The 15803-nt window shown below is 45.8% G+C and overlaps 1 protein-coding gene across 3 annotated transcripts in view; it reads right to left on the reverse strand.

Moving 5' to 3' along the window:
• Nucleotides 1-2031: 2031 nt before the first annotated feature.
• The window catches only part of SLC8A3 (solute carrier family 8 member A3), a 160392-nt gene continuing 146620 nt past the window's right edge, over nt 2032-15803 (reverse strand). For 2 of the 3 annotated variants that reach the window (XM_036843743.1, XM_036843745.1), the window contains 5 exons: nt 12588-12605; nt 8489-8613; nt 7830-7929; nt 5890-6165; nt 2032-4086 (listed from right to left, as the gene is read on the reverse strand). In XM_036843743.1, coding sequence (XP_036699638.1) covers nt 3710-4086; nt 5890-6165; nt 7830-7929; nt 8489-8613; nt 12588-12605 — 896 coding nt within the window. In that variant the 3' untranslated portion in view covers nt 2032-3709. The remainder of the gene's footprint in view (nt 4087-5889; nt 6166-7829; nt 7930-8488; nt 8614-12587; nt 12606-15803) is intronic. The other variant, XM_036843744.1, reaches the window with a different exon arrangement.

Here is a 15803-nt window from a genome sequence, read left to right on the forward strand (position 1 = left end):
GAAAAAATGCTGAAAATGACATGTGCACAACGGCTGGCCGTGTCTTTTTCACACTAATAGACAGGCCATGGAGCCAAGGGATTGCGAATGGACATCTGCTATGCTCCGTCAGATGAGGTTGCCGGGCAGTTTGATTACACACACACACACACACACACACACACACACACACACACACTGCTCTTGTATATATATTCTAGAATCTCAGTGTTAAAGGTAGAAGTAATGGGCTTCAGAGACCATCTATTAAAACCTTATTTGTAGTTCAGGAAACTGAGAGGAGGCGGACTGGCTCAAGTCCACAGAACTAGTCAGTGGTGGCAATTCGACTAGTACCAGGTCCTCAGATTCCTCTTCCTCATTCTCTGTGGTTTATCCCAGCTTGACAAAGCCTAACATCTGGATAACCCAGAAAGGACTCACAAAAGGGGAGAGATGGGGAGGAACTGATTTCATGATTCTGCATCTACCATTTCGTCGGCTGAAGGGCATTTTTCATTATCAACTTTGTGGCTGGCAAAAAATTGAAAGAGTCTTCCAGCCAAGTCCTTCTCCCGGACTGCTTTTTTGGTGTTGTTTTGTGTCCTTTTGAATGCTATCCTCTAGCCATGACAACTCTTGTTAACCCATGACCCCACCAGCCCCTGATTTACCCTTGTGCCTTCGAGCATGCTGTTTCTTCTCGAATGTTCTTCACCACCAAGCCCCCTCACCAAGTTAAATCACTACTTATTCTTCCTTCAAGATCCTACCTAACTGTTCCATTCTCTGTGAAGTCTTCTTCAATTCTTGCAGGCTGAGTCAGTGTTTCTTTCTGTCATGTCCCTGTGATGCCCTGCCTATGACATTCTTCGACCACTCATGGCATAGAACTGTAATTTTTCTTCACACCTTGATGGCTCATATGCTTCATAGGCTTCTTCCCATCACTTAACTTTTGGAAAGGGTGACAGTACATACAACGTGGTCGCCACCCTCCTCTCCTTACCTGAGTTGTTCAGACCAGGACTGGACACATGACACAAAGTAATCAGACCACAGCACCCCAACCCCTTTGACACAGCCTTCTACAAGGGTTCTGCCTTTGGGGACTGGCCCTTTGGGGATGGAAAATGGGCCACATTTTCTCCATTGAACCCGCACTCAGATTTAAAAAGGGACGTTCTAGCTCGTTGTGGGGAACAGAGCTGTGAGGTCATGGTAGAGTGTCAGGGCTGGTGGCAGTGCCGGCCACGTGCAAGACAAACAAAGCAAGAGCACCTTGGGGGTGGGGGAGGAAGTGGATAGGACTGACAGGGAGAAGGAGGAAGGATGGGGGACACCTTGTGGTTTCGGGGAGGTGGAACGTGGCCTTGGTTCCTGAGGGCTTTCAGGCGCCCATGGCCTGCCGTGCTCCTGCCTTGGGTTCCACAAGAGCCCCCCACCAGGCCTTCGCAGTATCGCCCCCACCCCCTTCATTTCTTGAACTAGCTTAATGGGTTTCTGCTTCTTGTAACCAGAAGAGCCTTGGTTAAAAGAAGTTCTACCTGCCTCTCTGTACTGTGAGTTTCTTGAGGTCAGGAACTCTATCTTACTCTTCATGGTAGCACCAGAATGTAGCTAAAGGCACACAGGGTGCTCAAAATACATTTGTTGAAAGAGTCATGAATAAATGAATGAATGAATGTGCCTATTGGTAATTAATACACGGCGCTGTTTGTCCAGCTGGAATCCTGCCCTACCAGGCCTTTCTAATACAAAAAGCTCTTTCCCCTTTAATCATCACAGCTCCACCTCTTACGTCCTCCAGCGTCTTAAAGTCCAGACTTTGACAGGTGGCATTGTCCTGAAGCATTTTTTGCTTTAAAAATCCTGGGTCTGGCACATTGGCATCTGAGGAGACGACAGATACAAATAGGAGACACAAATAGGAGATGACACTTTCACCTCAACCACTTCAGCTCCAGAAGGAACCCAAGGTGACCCCCTAGACCTTTTCCTGAGGCAACATGGGGAGAAGCAAGCTGTCTTTAGAGAGATATAAGTGTAGCTTTTATTTTTTTTTTTAAACCAACCCAACATTTCCACTGGCAACTGTCAACACAGCTTATGACATGAACACTGTTTCTTTTTCAGCTATTTTTTTCTTAAAAAATGTGTTTAAAATTAAACAGGTGTTTTTTAATTTCTTCTTTTCCCTTAAAAAATGTATTTATGTCAATGCAGAAAGCCTAAAGATCTGTGGGCAGTCTTTTGGCGATTTCATATGTGTGGTTATTTGTGTGTGTGTGTGTGTGTGTGTGCGTGCATGCGCGCATGTATGTGTGTGCGTGCGTGTGTGTGTGTTTTAAAGCCAGGTCCTTTCAAAATTTGTTGGGAAAAGATCTGTAGGGCACGCGAATCTCTCTATAAACTCAGGCTCCATGGGATTATGGCAGCTTTGATTCCTCCTACTGGGGCAAGAAATAGCCCATAGGCTGGAAAAAGAGCTTCAAGAGGTTTAAAAACAAGCAGGAATGTGGGAGAGATGAGGAATTCCAGTTCCTGTCTTGTGAAAATGCTTTCAAATGTGACCGGAGAGTCCAGGAGAGGTGGAAGGAGGCCCTCATTTTCTTATAAAACTCTAAGTTTTTGCATTAAATCAAAAGATACAGTCAGAGCTCTTAGTCTGGTGCATTAGGAAGTGAGGGTGTGGTAAAGCTGACATTTCTCAGAAGCACTGACATTTTAAATATAATCTTTTCCCTTAAAGATCTCACTAGGTGGACATCGCGTCTCTCCTGCCTCAGATACGAAGCCAAAGATGTTCTAGAAGGCATATAGCCCTTCTGTTTCCCTAGCTGCCCTATGTCATCATATTCCATTCCTATTTTTGTCCCCTATCTCCCGCTTAGTGGGTCTTCCTGCAGAAGGGTAAACATATAGACATTGACACAACGAGACAGAATTCGAAAGGCTCGGGCAGGGAAGAGAAAAATGACTTCTTGTTTTAAACTGGATTTTGACAGAAGCTTGATAGAAAGCTGTGCTCCTGCCAGAGCCCCCGTTCTTTAGTGCCCCGCCAGGGTGTGCAAACTTACTGCCACCCAAATGCCACCAGTCCATTCAAGAATGAAGAGAATAAACGGAGAGGGGGGGGAAAGGACCTCGATGGAGCAAGAGACAGCTGTTACCCAGTGCAAGTGGGAGAGGGTGTGTCTGCAAGTTCATGCCTCTACCCATCGGCTCAGACCTTGAGCTCCTTCACAGCACCGTTGTCACTAACCTCAGAGAGAAAAGACAAGACGAACAAACAAATGATGAGCAAAACCTGATGGGAAAATGAAAGCCACCACGATAATGAAAAGAGAACCCCGAGCCAGCCACGTGGATAGGACTCATTTTCAAGCCTCGCCAGTGGAGTGAGAGAACGGTGATGTATCCAACTGGACAGACAGGAGAAACCCTGCCCCCGAGGAAAGTAGAAGCAAAGGAATAATCAGAAGGTGGAACAGAAGGTGGTGAAAGGGTCTGACTTTGTTATGGGTCAGGGACATGGCGGGAAGATGGGCTGGAGTTGGATTTGTCGCTGTTGTTGGTTTGTATTGAATTAAATACTTTGTAAAATGGGTATTTCCTCCATTCTGTTGGATTGATTAAGACTCCGCCCTTTCAGTTCGCTGCCAGGGCCTAGTCGGGTGAAGTTCCTGGGGCTCGGGTCCTGATACTGCCTCTCCAGGGCTGCTGTGGCTCAGAACCCCTTGATGTAGCAGTAGGCTTCCAGCGTGGCAAAGAGTATGTAGAGAAGCCACAGGCTCACAAAGAGCCAAGTCGTGGCCAGCTTGCAGCCACGAGGGCCGCCCAGCTCCCCGCCCAGGTGGGGCCGCCGGCGGTACAAGAGCACGCTGATGCACACAAACGCAAAGATGGTGAAGAGGGTGACAGAGAAGGCCAGCGTGCCCTCTGACACGTGGAACTCCTGTCCCTGCAGGGCCCAGTAGATGGCGGCCACGGTCCAGGCCAGGCCAATGCCCAGGAACACGTTGACGGCGTTGCTGCCCGTGACATTGCCAATGGAGGCATCTGCGTACACGTCCTGGATGGCGGCTGCTTTGCTGGCAAACGTATCTGGAAAGAGGCAGAGACAAACAAGAGCTGGTGGGAGGCTGAGGCGTGGAGGGCCTACCTTTGAGTGTGTCCAGTAAGGCAGCTGGGGCCATCAGGCCAAGTCCGGGAATGACAGGTGGGGGCTTGGGGGCTACCCCCAGCTCTGCCATGAATAAGCTGTGTGGCCTTGGATGGGTCACCTTACTTCTCTGGGCTTCCCGTTCCTCATCTGCCTGCGTCTGAAAGATTCCCAAGGTTTTTTCTGGTCCTGGTATTTACTGAATGGGTTTATTGTTCTCTTTTGACTACTTTTTCAGTAAGGGGAGTTTGCTGTCCCATAATATCTCCCCAGGGAACTTTGACATCCAGGGAAGCTTCTTACAGTTAAGTGCCTGATTGCACCTGTCACACGGGGCATTTACTTACGTAACAGACTGTGATTGAGCCCATGGGCTTAGCATTGCGCTAGGTGCTGGATTTATGGGGACGGAGGACATGCTGGGGAACCGTGATGGGGAGATACAAGGGGAGCTGTGGACTCAAGGAAGACGGGGCTCTGCCTTTGCAGTTAATATACAGAGCACAGGGCCTTGCAGGCTGTTTGACTTTAGATGTCAGCATGACTTGTAGGCACTGGAAGGACTGCCAGCCACCCTTTTATTTGACAAGTTAGGAAAAATAAGGTTCAAGGAATCTACTCAAGGTAAGTTATCAGGAGATTTGTCCTGAAAACCCTCATGTTAAGAGCCCTTTCCGTAGTATCACCCTACATCCAAAGAGCTTCAGCCAAAGCCACACATCAGCTGAGTGGACCACAGGATAACCTTCAAGCCTCTAATGCTGCCAGCTGTTCTCCGGACACACTGCAAGGACTTGGATGTGCCCCAAACTCTCCCTTGCCCGGCTTGTCCTGGCTTCCCTCCTTGTTGCCAATTTTCTCCCAGAGAAAACCTCTTGCCTTTTCTTGCCTATGACCTTGCTTTTAAAATTTTTTTTACCTCTGATTCTCTGCAACTTCTTCCCACATCTGTTCCTTTTACCCATATCTGCTCCTTCCCCTCTGATGGCTCCAGTCCCTCGAGGCTCTGGAGCACAGAAATAAATCGCACATGGAGATTTATAAACTCCACATGGAGAGGGAAGCATGTCTGTCTTGTTTCCCATTATTGTCCCAGCAACCAGCACAAGACTGGATCAGGCTCAGTAAACATTTGTCTAATGAATAAATAAAGGCATGCCTGTTCCTGTTCATCTTTAGGTGTTTATAAGAATAAAAAAGAATATGTAATTCATCATATGAAAGGACGAGAGCTTGCAAAGCTTCCTTCACCTATCCTGCTGTGAGACACTTTGTACTCACAGGTGTCCTAAGCAGAGGAGGCTGGTGGGCATTTCTCCAGCACATCTTCAAGCAGGCTAGTCTGCAGCCAGAGGGAAATGGCCTATTCATCTGATGTGGAGGTTAAGAAATTGGCCACTTACTTGAGCAGGTAACTTAACCTCTGTGGGCCTCAGTCTCCTCATCTGTCAAGTGGGGATAATAACTCTCCTTATTGAATAAGGTTTGGGTGAGCATTACAGGGCTAAAACAGGTGAGCTGCTTAGCATACATACTTCTTGACACATCAAAAGTGCTCAAGAAATGTTAGCTATCATTCTTAATAGTGGCAGTGACCCCTTTGATTGACTTCTGTGAACGTTAGGGGCAGAGGCTCTGTTAAGCTCAGATCTGAGATGGTAAGGAAGATAATGAGGCAAAGTGTGTAGGGGTCACTCGAACCAGGTAATACCCTCTTTGCAAATCCAAGCACCCCTCACTCTTACCTGGCACAGAGGTGCCAAACGCCACAAAAACAACAGCCGTGACCGAGTCCTTGAGGCCAATGGTGCAGCCGAAGTGGGAGGCCAGGTCCCCGATGACGGCTGTGAGCATGCCGATGATGAGAATGGAGATGACGAAGCAGGCCCAGCCATGGCAATACTCTGTGGGGGGCACGCAGGCAAACAGCACCTTCCAGAAGACCGTTAGGAAGTGCATGACGTAGTCAAAGCAGGAGGGCAGCCTCTCCTCACCTGACTCATCCTCATCCTCGTCCCCGGCTGCAGGCAAGACAAACAGGCCCGGGAAAGGACAGCAGGGTCAGATCCCCATTCATGAGCAAGTCAAGTCCAACCCACATCATGAGCATCATTGGCTGCACGGAGACTCCAGCTCTCTCCTGGGCAGCTGGTGCAGGCACCAGAAAACAGGCGGGAAATAGAAAATGAGTTGGGGGTGCCCCATTGGTCAGTTTGAATGCAGGGCACCCAGGGAGAGTGGGTGAGAGGACAGGGGAGTAGGAAAGGGAAGAGAAAGAGATGAAGAGAAAGGATGTGAGAACGTGAGAGGGACAGGGCAGTGGGGGAGAGAGGAAGGAGGACGGAACAGGCGCGGGGTTGCCTAGGTGAAGGAAAGAGAAATCAGCTGTTTCCACTCTTCACTGGACACCCGTGGGGCTCCTCTCTAATCTTCCTGACGTGACTGCTGCAATAACCTCATGGTTCTGGTCATTATCCATCCCCAGCAGGACAGCTTTCGTTCCAGATCATGTGGGCATCCTGGGGAGACAGTGCCGTCCTCCAAATACCCCGTGGGATGGAGCAGGGATGGGCCTGGTTTGTCCTTGCCAGGAAATGTGGGCAGAGTTGCCCATTCAGCAGTCCAGGGGGAGAGGATGTGCTGGTGCCCTGTCAAAGGCAACCTCTGTCATGTTTTGACATAACCGGTGGAAGCAGGAGTCAGGACACTTGGGTTCCAATTGCAGCTTTGCTATGAAGAGAGTCTGGAACCTGGGGTAAATCATCTTTGGTTTCTGAATCTCAGCTCCCTCCTTTGAAAAAGGAGGGAATTAGATTATGTGGCTGATATTCCACTTATTTTCTCTATAGGGGCAAAGAAAGGTCATCAGAGGGGGGGACTGAAAGTATCTGAAGCAGGTGATAGGAAAAGAGGGGCAGCGAATGCAGCAGCAGTGGCCCTCTCTTCCTGGCTGTACTTTGGCTCTGGTGCTGGGACCTCAGGGATGTGACCCCGTGGGTTGCTATGACAACAAAGCTTCATGAAAAGAGACAAGGCCAGGAGTGCGGGGCAGTACAGGAGGCCTCCATGGTGCTAAGAGACAATACTGTGAGTGGTGGCAAGACCCCTCCCATCCCCATGCCAACCCGCATGTAGGCCTCCGGGATGCTGGCTGTGCTGTGGGTCCCCACGGAGGAAACCTGTCACTAAATGCCGAGGAGAGGTCTGAAGTCATCCAGGGCAGGGGTTTGTCAGTCAATGCAAAGTTTTTACCAACCCCAGACCCCCACATCTCTAAATCAGAATAGCCCTGCATTTTACAGAAAAGGAGGAACAAATTAATAAGAGGACGGAATGATGAAAAACAGAATTTCTTAAGTTCCTGTTCAGTACCAGACTCTGTAGCTTTCTACTCTCTTTGCTGAGAAAGGTAGCAATGGTTCCCTTTTTGGATGAGGAAATCAAAGCACAGAGAGGATAGCTTGTCCCAGTTCACACAGTAGAACCAGGGTTTGAAACCAGAGACAGCCATGCTCTTCTAGTTACCCCATAGGTCTCTTCCAAAATGACTCAGTGAAAAGGCAAACATCTAGGGTTAGAGCTGGGAAGACCGGCCACAGGGCCCTCCCAGAGACTGGTGAGTTGTTGACATGGCTGTGCTTTTGCTTCCCTGGAGCTTCCTGTGCCCATCTTGAGACCCTCTTACCTGCACTGACAGTGATGGCCTCCATGAACTGGTCCCTCCAGGAATGGGTCCCCACAACCAAGGCCAGGTTTGTCTTCCTGATCAGCTTGTCCACGGTAGTCTGTCAGGAAGATTAAAACTTGGAACCATGAGGTTAGAATGCTCAGAACCATTGTAGAGTCTGGCGCTTCATGGGAATGAAAGATACCCTGTACTCCAGGGGGCTCCACGTGAGTTCTGAAAGTTATGCATGGAATGGCCTTAGGGGGTGTCTTCTGGCATAGTCTTTCTATTGTCCTTTTCTTCAGTTGTGACTGCTGACATTGGATATTTAGAGCAATACAACAGAGAATAACTCTAATGATGTCAGTAAACCTAGCCTGGAGTAGTGAATTTTAGTATATTTGTTTTAAAAATACAATTAAATAGTGATGATACATTTAGGAGCTTTATAGCTTATTTATTCCATAGGCTATGTTATGTTTCCTCACAATATTCCTAAGATACAAAAGGCCAGCACTGTTTGTTCTGCTTTACAAATGGGAAAACTGAGACTGGGGTAAGTGAGTTGTTCAGTTTCAACTTCACGTATTCAGTGGTGACATTGGAACAAGACTCCAGGTCTTCTACCTCCCACCTCATTACTTTATTATTCAATTACATTTCACTTATGGCCTGACCTTGAACTCATAGGACTCTTCAATGATGACCTCTAGTTTGGGGTGTTCACCCAATATTGGCTTTCCCATTTCTGCTATCCTCTTGGCTTCCTCTTCCTCCACAGTCAGCTTCCTGTCTGTCACCTCTGCAACAAAACAAAATCAGACTAGCTTTAGCCCATTTGCCATTCCCTGGAAGTCTAAAGCTCAGAGTATTAGGCATGGGCAGTGGGCACACGGCAAATAGCTCTTGAGGATGATTATTTTGCGTACTTTTTAGTGCCTTTTTCTATAAGGTGCTAAACACTTTATGATCATCAGACCATGAGAGTGTTCCTTGCAGGCCTGGGCTAAACATTCTTCTTTTGATTTTATACCTGGGTGGGCAATCTGACCCAAGGATCTTCTGAGAAATAGCACCAAGTGAAGTCCCAAGACATTTGGTGAGATATTGAAGAGCTGGGAACAAAAGCCAAATCTCTTGACCTTTAACAATTTTGAACTGTTGGGCATGACTGGTCAACTACTTCATGTAAGAGTTCTTGGGGGTCAGAAGCACATTTTCACCCAAAGGGAATGTCCACTGGTTCCCATTAACATCTGTCTCCAACACTCTTGGGAGTGTTCTCCTCTATAAAGGAGGAAGAAGGGATGTTTCCAGGAATATCTACATTTCATACTAGTGAATATTATCCTCACCATGAGAAACTTGGAAGATTTCCCCCCAAACTTCATGATTTCCAAATGAAAGATCCCCAGGATTTCTAAGGAACCAGGCACATTTCTTCTGAAACACAAATACTTGTTCAAAAACAAAACAAAAGAAAGCTCTTCCTCTATTTCCTTTTGAGGCATTCCCTGTCACCCCTCAGCATCTTAACTCATTTACCGGTGGTCCCTTCTCATGCTGAACAGTTAGAAATTTTTTGCACTTCAGCTGGTGAGTCCATTTAAAGACCACTTCACCATGAAGACGCGTTTTCTAGATTAAAGTGGACTAGAGATTGAGTCTTTTTATTCCCCTTTGATTAGAAAATTGCTCTTGGCATCCTGTTTCTTTCACAGCTCGTTTAAACATCTTTCCAGCCGAGTCCACATTCTTACATGCAATTAATTCTTTTATTTGCCTCTTTAATTGCTTTCATTCCACACAGTGAATCTCCTAGGGGAATTCTCTAGTCCTTGAATAATCTCAAGGACGAAATGGGTCAGAGGCCAAAAGGTCTTCTCTTCTTTTTATCTTGGGTATTTGTGAAGCATGGGGAGGGGTGAGACTTGAGCTCTCGAGGTTGCAAGGAAAAGAATTCACTGGAAAAATTATAAACCAAGCAGAGAGTCTGTTTTATATAAAAATTTCTGAGTTGTCTTGAATGAAGCTGGTAAGAGTATGCGGAGGATTCCTGAGCTGGCTGTTTTACTCAGTGCTTCTGGCACCAAACACAGAAGGCAATCCCAAAACGTTGGGGGAGCTGTCCGTGGTGCTGTCCTCCCTTTAGTGTTGGTGACCACTTTAGGAAACAATTATTTCTCAACGATCAATGTCCTCCTGTACATTTCTATGCAGACACCCCCTAGCAGCCTGACTTCATTTAGTCCATATGAGCCTCTTATTAGTTAATTCTGAATATAAGTCTGGCTATGAAGTCAGTGATCCTAGAAGCCAGACTGCAAGCCACTCTGAATAAAAGTCTTTGGAAAAAGATGTATACGTAGATTCTTTAAAAGCATGGGTACTCTTTTCCTCTACTTGTAGCTTTTGGCACCATATCACAATGCCTATCCTAGTAGTGACAGTATTATTCCACTCCTCCCTCCCCAATTCCCCCTTGTCATATTTTACATGTGCCACAAGAACTTTATACCAATGTAATGAGCTCTCCAGTGACTTATAAATGTACCTGTCTAACCCCTTGTCTAGCTATCAATCTAGCACTATATCCATCTGACAGGATATTGATCTAGCTACTGACCTGTCCACCCCTGTGGTGACAGTCAGTTTTTCCTTCTAGCTCTCTGCAGAAATCTCTTTGACAAATAACCAATCCTCTATCTTTGGATCTCCCACAGCCCCACAGTACCCCACAGAGGTACTCTCTCACTCTCTCTCTATATATATCTGTTAATTGATTGATTCACATGTCTTTAAATCAACTCTGATTTAGTATCTGGGTTTGGTATCAATTTCTGCCTTTTTCTACTTCTGTAATTATCATTCCCTTACACTCAAATAGTTAATTTCTTGAGAGAGTCATGAGTCTCAAACCTAAAAGACCATAATTATTCTGATCACTTGTTTATGTAACTCCTCTGAATTTCAAGTGTAGAGAATAAATGACAGGTGATCTTGATATTCAGACTGACTAAACAAACTCTCAGGTCTAGGAGAAGGAGGAGGAAGAGGAAAAAGAGAGAATGAGACTATTAATAGGATAGAAGATTAAACAGATATTGGAAGAGAAAAGAGCTTGCCAGGTAAGACTGGAATAGATTGCCATGAATGTTCTACAGACATCCTCAGAAAGAAATGGGGCGGTGCAGACAGTGCTCTAACTCCCAGGTCCCTGAGCTTGGTGGTGTAGTTCAGATTGAACATATTTTCTCTCCATCTTTCATCACCAGGCATTGTAAATCATGTTTGCTTGGCCACACGGGAAAATCCAAACAAGGAGTTGAGATTTCCAGTGAATTTAAAGTCTAACCAAGGGCTCCTAAATTGCAGGTTTACAGATTGAAAGATCTAGGAAATGACACCTTCTTTTCCTGTTTTAGCTTCTACTAGTATCTGTGCCAATGTGTTAAAAGTATAATGAAGCTTAAATTAAATCACAACCTTTGGTGTGTGCATATGTGTGTGGCTGGTGGGGGGGTAGAGGCAAGAGTTGGAACAAAAAAGCCCAAATGCCTCCTCAGGCGAGAAGATGAGTGAAGTGGAGAACACCCAATACTCTGACATTAAAACCCTGGGAGAAGAGTGGAATATATGGGACCGGAGATAGTCATTATCCTATTGATATAAGAGGAAGCAAGAGGCCAGGGAAGCTGGAGTAATTTTTTCCATAAAGGGAAAATGTAGGGGTTTTCCTACTTATATTTTTTATTTTGGTTTGAGACTCCAAGGAGGTAAATGTCCTTACTATGTGCACTGCCCCTTTCTCAAACTCAGCATACAGCCTATGGTGACTGAGTACCAATGAATTCTGTAAGATGGTTTGCCTCTCAAATGACCTTAAAATTTTTATACATTCAAAGAACTGATGAAGTATAAAATGTTATTTTAACATATGTTGAGACATCTTGTATAGCTCACTCTGCCTGCACCAAGAGTTATAGTATTGCTGATATGCTGGAAATGCTTTCCTAACTGCTCACAAAGTTGGACATTGTCTATGATTTGATTCCACTGATGCAAGCATACTCTCAAAGGAGATGTGTTTCCTACAACAGGCTCTAGACTCTGTGTGAGAATATCTCCAAAATAAATTCCCCCAAATTTCTATATCCAACCAGATCATTGCCCCCCCCCACCCTGCCATAATATTCTAATTCTTCTTGTTGTTCATGGCACATGTGATTTCAAGGATCAATGACAAATGAACCAAAGTTCTAGAAATTTAGGTCTCTGCTGTGATGAAATGGAAGATCTTCAGGATCAATAAAATTCCAGATTCCTTAAAAATTGCTTTTCATGTTCTCACAGCAGTTCCTGATTATTTATCCCTGGACCCCTCAAGATCAAAGTATTTTCTTTCTCATCTCATCATGATCCTATTAGGAGAGTCAGCTCTGACTCTCATCCTCTCTTGCCCCACAACATGAGATGACAGAGGAATTAAGACTCAGGGGAAGTCTATGACCCACCATTTCTGTGGTAAGTTTCAATTCTCTTCCTGGTCTCAGAGAGGCCCAGCTATGCCTTTACCCACATCCACTGAAATGGTGCTCAAGGAATTGTCTACCTCCTCACAATTACTTCAGGTGGGGAAATATCTCCAAGTCCTTAGGAGAACTTGTTAGGTTAAGTTGGGCCCACAGTTCCTAGTAAATAAATCAAAGGACATTGGTCTTAAACTAAATAATGGCACTGGCAAGAAGCAGAAAAAGGGGGGAAGACTCCCCTTACCTGGAGACAACAGGAGCGCTGTTTGCAAATGGGTACCAGACAGGGGAAGAAAGAAAAGGAAAGAGCATTAAGGTCCCATCTTAAAAGTGTCCCCAGGCTTTGTGGTTGCAGTAGCACAAGGAAAGCAGTGAACTTAGCAGATGAGAACTCTGCAGCCACATGCAAAAGGCAGCAATTGGAGCATGGGCAGCAGCCGCAGCCACAGCAAGAGGTGTGAACTCCTGGAGAGACTGCTGAGCACCAGGGGCCTGCAGCTGCAAATTTCCCCCACACCTTCCCTGCAACTCTGAGGGCCAGGGATAGAGGAATGAGGATGGGGGAACCAAGTGGGTGGAGAAGAGACAGAGTTGGTCATTTGTGGTCTTCTAAGGGATCAGGTTATCACATCCATTCTGTAAAGGAGTGAGAATCCAGTTATCTTGAAAACTGTATAGGTTGCAACCCTGACCCGGCTTTGAGTACCCCTAAAAGAATGAACTTGTGAAAAGGTAAATCCTGCAAAATGTTTTCCTTGAATAGTGTGCCATTTTAGAGAGATAGCCTGGAGGTTGGAGGCCATGGACTCCTCCCATTTTGTATCATCTGTGCCTACAAGGTCACTGCAAAGTCAATTGCAGAGTCATTGTAATTAGTAGATGCTCATTAGAGATTTACTGTTGGTCACCTATTTTGGCAATTGTATTTTTCATAGATCCTGTGGAGCTGCATCTCTGGATGGTGTTTTGTTTCAGAAAGGACAGGCTAAGTCAGAGTCCAGATATTCTGGACCAGGGAGACTGTCATACTGAAAGCTATTGGTAGATGGAGATGACAAATACAAGGTCCCTGCATGGCCTGGGAACCATGGTTTGGTTAAAGATGTACCCAGCACAGGTCATCCCTAGCCCCTGAGTTTTCACTTATGCTAAACTCTCTTCGATTTCAAGATCCAAAAATAAAAAAAATTCTTGTAACATACCACATTTTCACCTTGATGGTGTCTTAGTACGGTACCTCACTCCCTGGCTCTTGTCAAATAAAAGCCTGGGAACATCCTGTTACATATTCCTGGTGCAGCTGGCGACTGAGGGAGATTGCTGAGGAAGGAGTGGGGCAGGGGGTGGGGGAAAGTGTCTGTAGATTGTTTTTTCTAAAAATCTCTAAGAATGCCACTCAGGTCTGTAATCCCATATTCACAGCCACTGAAAACACATATGGATCCAGAATCTTTATGGTACATAAGCAGGGAGAACAGCAGTTGACTTTTTCTGGCTTCTCCCATATGGAATTCTAAGGGGTAATGGATCAATGGATCTCCTTACTACACTGAGATGATAGATAGATAGACAGATAGATAGATAGATAGATAATAGATGATAGATAGATAGATAATAGATGATGATAGATAGATAGATAATAGATGATGATAGATAGATAGATAGATAGATAGATAGATAGATAGATAGATAGATAGATAGACGATAGATAGCAAGAGAGCTTGTTCATTCTGCTCCTTCTGTGGATCTGGACAGAACAGCCCCTCCTGCCCCCCAGGTTCCAGCAGAAACTAGAGATCCAAACACATTAGTGTATCCAGGGAGGCCAGACAAGGGGCAGCTCTTCCAGAAAGGTCCCTGCTGCCCTGGTTTTTACTCAGACATCACTCCCAACACCAGGATCATCTTTAGCACTATGAGAGGGCTTTAAGTCAGCTGACCTGCACCATTTGCTGTCATGTCTACACGAATCTGAGACTTTCCACTTAGCAGTTATGGATGGGTCAGCGAGATCTAGGTAGACCAACTCTGAGTGACATGATATCTCCAGGGTGTTTTTCCTGCTGTTGCTGATGAGAGAAGCTGGAGCTGAACTTTCCCCTGCATTGATCCCCAGGGTCAGGTGAGAGTCATTTATCCCTGCTCAGACATCCCAGGGACAAGCAGGAAACAGCATAGCTCTGAGTATTTGGAAGAATTTGGGCGCATTTGGGCAGCTTGTTAGGGTGAGCCCATGGATGTGGTAAGAGGGGGCGCAAACAGGCCCCATTCCTGGGGGAGAGAGCTTTCCTTTCCCACCTGAGGCTTCCAATGTCCAGGCCCAGGCCTGACAGCCTCGACCATGCTGCTCAGAGTTGCTCTCAGCTGTCCACTGCTAGACCCCAGGGCTTCCTCTACTCCAAGGCAACTGTGTTTCCTATTCATCCTCCCTTATTCCCTCCCCCAACTTGTCCAGAGCATTTAATCTCACCTCTGAAGTCTGTTTTGTTTGCCAAGAATAGAATCTCCTATTTCAAATATAGTCCTTTACTTTTTTTGTAATGCAATTGTCATTTTGACCATGCACACACTATACTATGCTGTTCTGAATGCCTAAGACTCTCCCATGCAGCAGTGATAATGTAAAGCAATTTCCGCTGTGTTGTTTCTCACTTTGAGAACAGCAGGACATTCTGGAAATCAGGATGGGGTTTCATTTGACTGTGAATCTAGACAATCAAGTTCTATGACCTATCAACTTGTGCTCTAATGCCAAAATATGAGAAGATCTGAAGAAAGTGAAAATGAACCCTATAGACAATAGAAACTGACAGAAGACTGACACCTTTCCTATTGGCACCTTCCATCTTGGCATCTTGGTTACTGGGAAGATCTGGAGGCATATCACACCAATAGCTCGATAAAATCCTTACCTTCTCACCTACTCCCTCCCCCAGGACTGGGCTCCACTAGGACTCTGCTGACATCTCCTTGGACAGAAAATCCAATGCAGTAAAAAGGGGTCCTCAAATGAGGAGTAGCCATAGGCATTCATGTTTGGCCAAGTCTCTTGAAGACCGCAAGGTTTATTTTAGGTCACTCTCTGTCCAGCTGTTGAATGGGGTTTATTGGGGAAGCAGAAAAGAAGAGTCTCTTTACTGGAGAATAAAGTCAGAGATGGACTTCCAACCCATTCTTCTTGTCTGGAGAAGACTGCCTTCTTTTCAGCTACCCTGTGCAATCCTTTGTCCTGCTTTCATTTGCATGGAAGTAGCTGGGACTGTGGAAATTGATGACGCTAGTTTACAATGGCCTTAGGTGTCTGCTATGCCCATCCAATCATGAAGATGTGCATTAAATGCACAAGGGAGATGAGAATGAAGTAGGGCAGGTGTTGAGACAATTTCTGAAAATATTCTGGGTGGCGGAAACACAATCTGGGAAGCAAGGGAACTGGAGATTTTCTCTTTTCTTCCAGCAC

This window comes from Balaenoptera musculus, chromosome 2, assembly GCF_009873245.2.
Source record: "Balaenoptera musculus isolate JJ_BM4_2016_0621 chromosome 2, mBalMus1.pri.v3, whole genome shotgun sequence".
Taxonomy (NCBI): domain Eukaryota; kingdom Metazoa; phylum Chordata; class Mammalia; order Artiodactyla; family Balaenopteridae; genus Balaenoptera; species Balaenoptera musculus.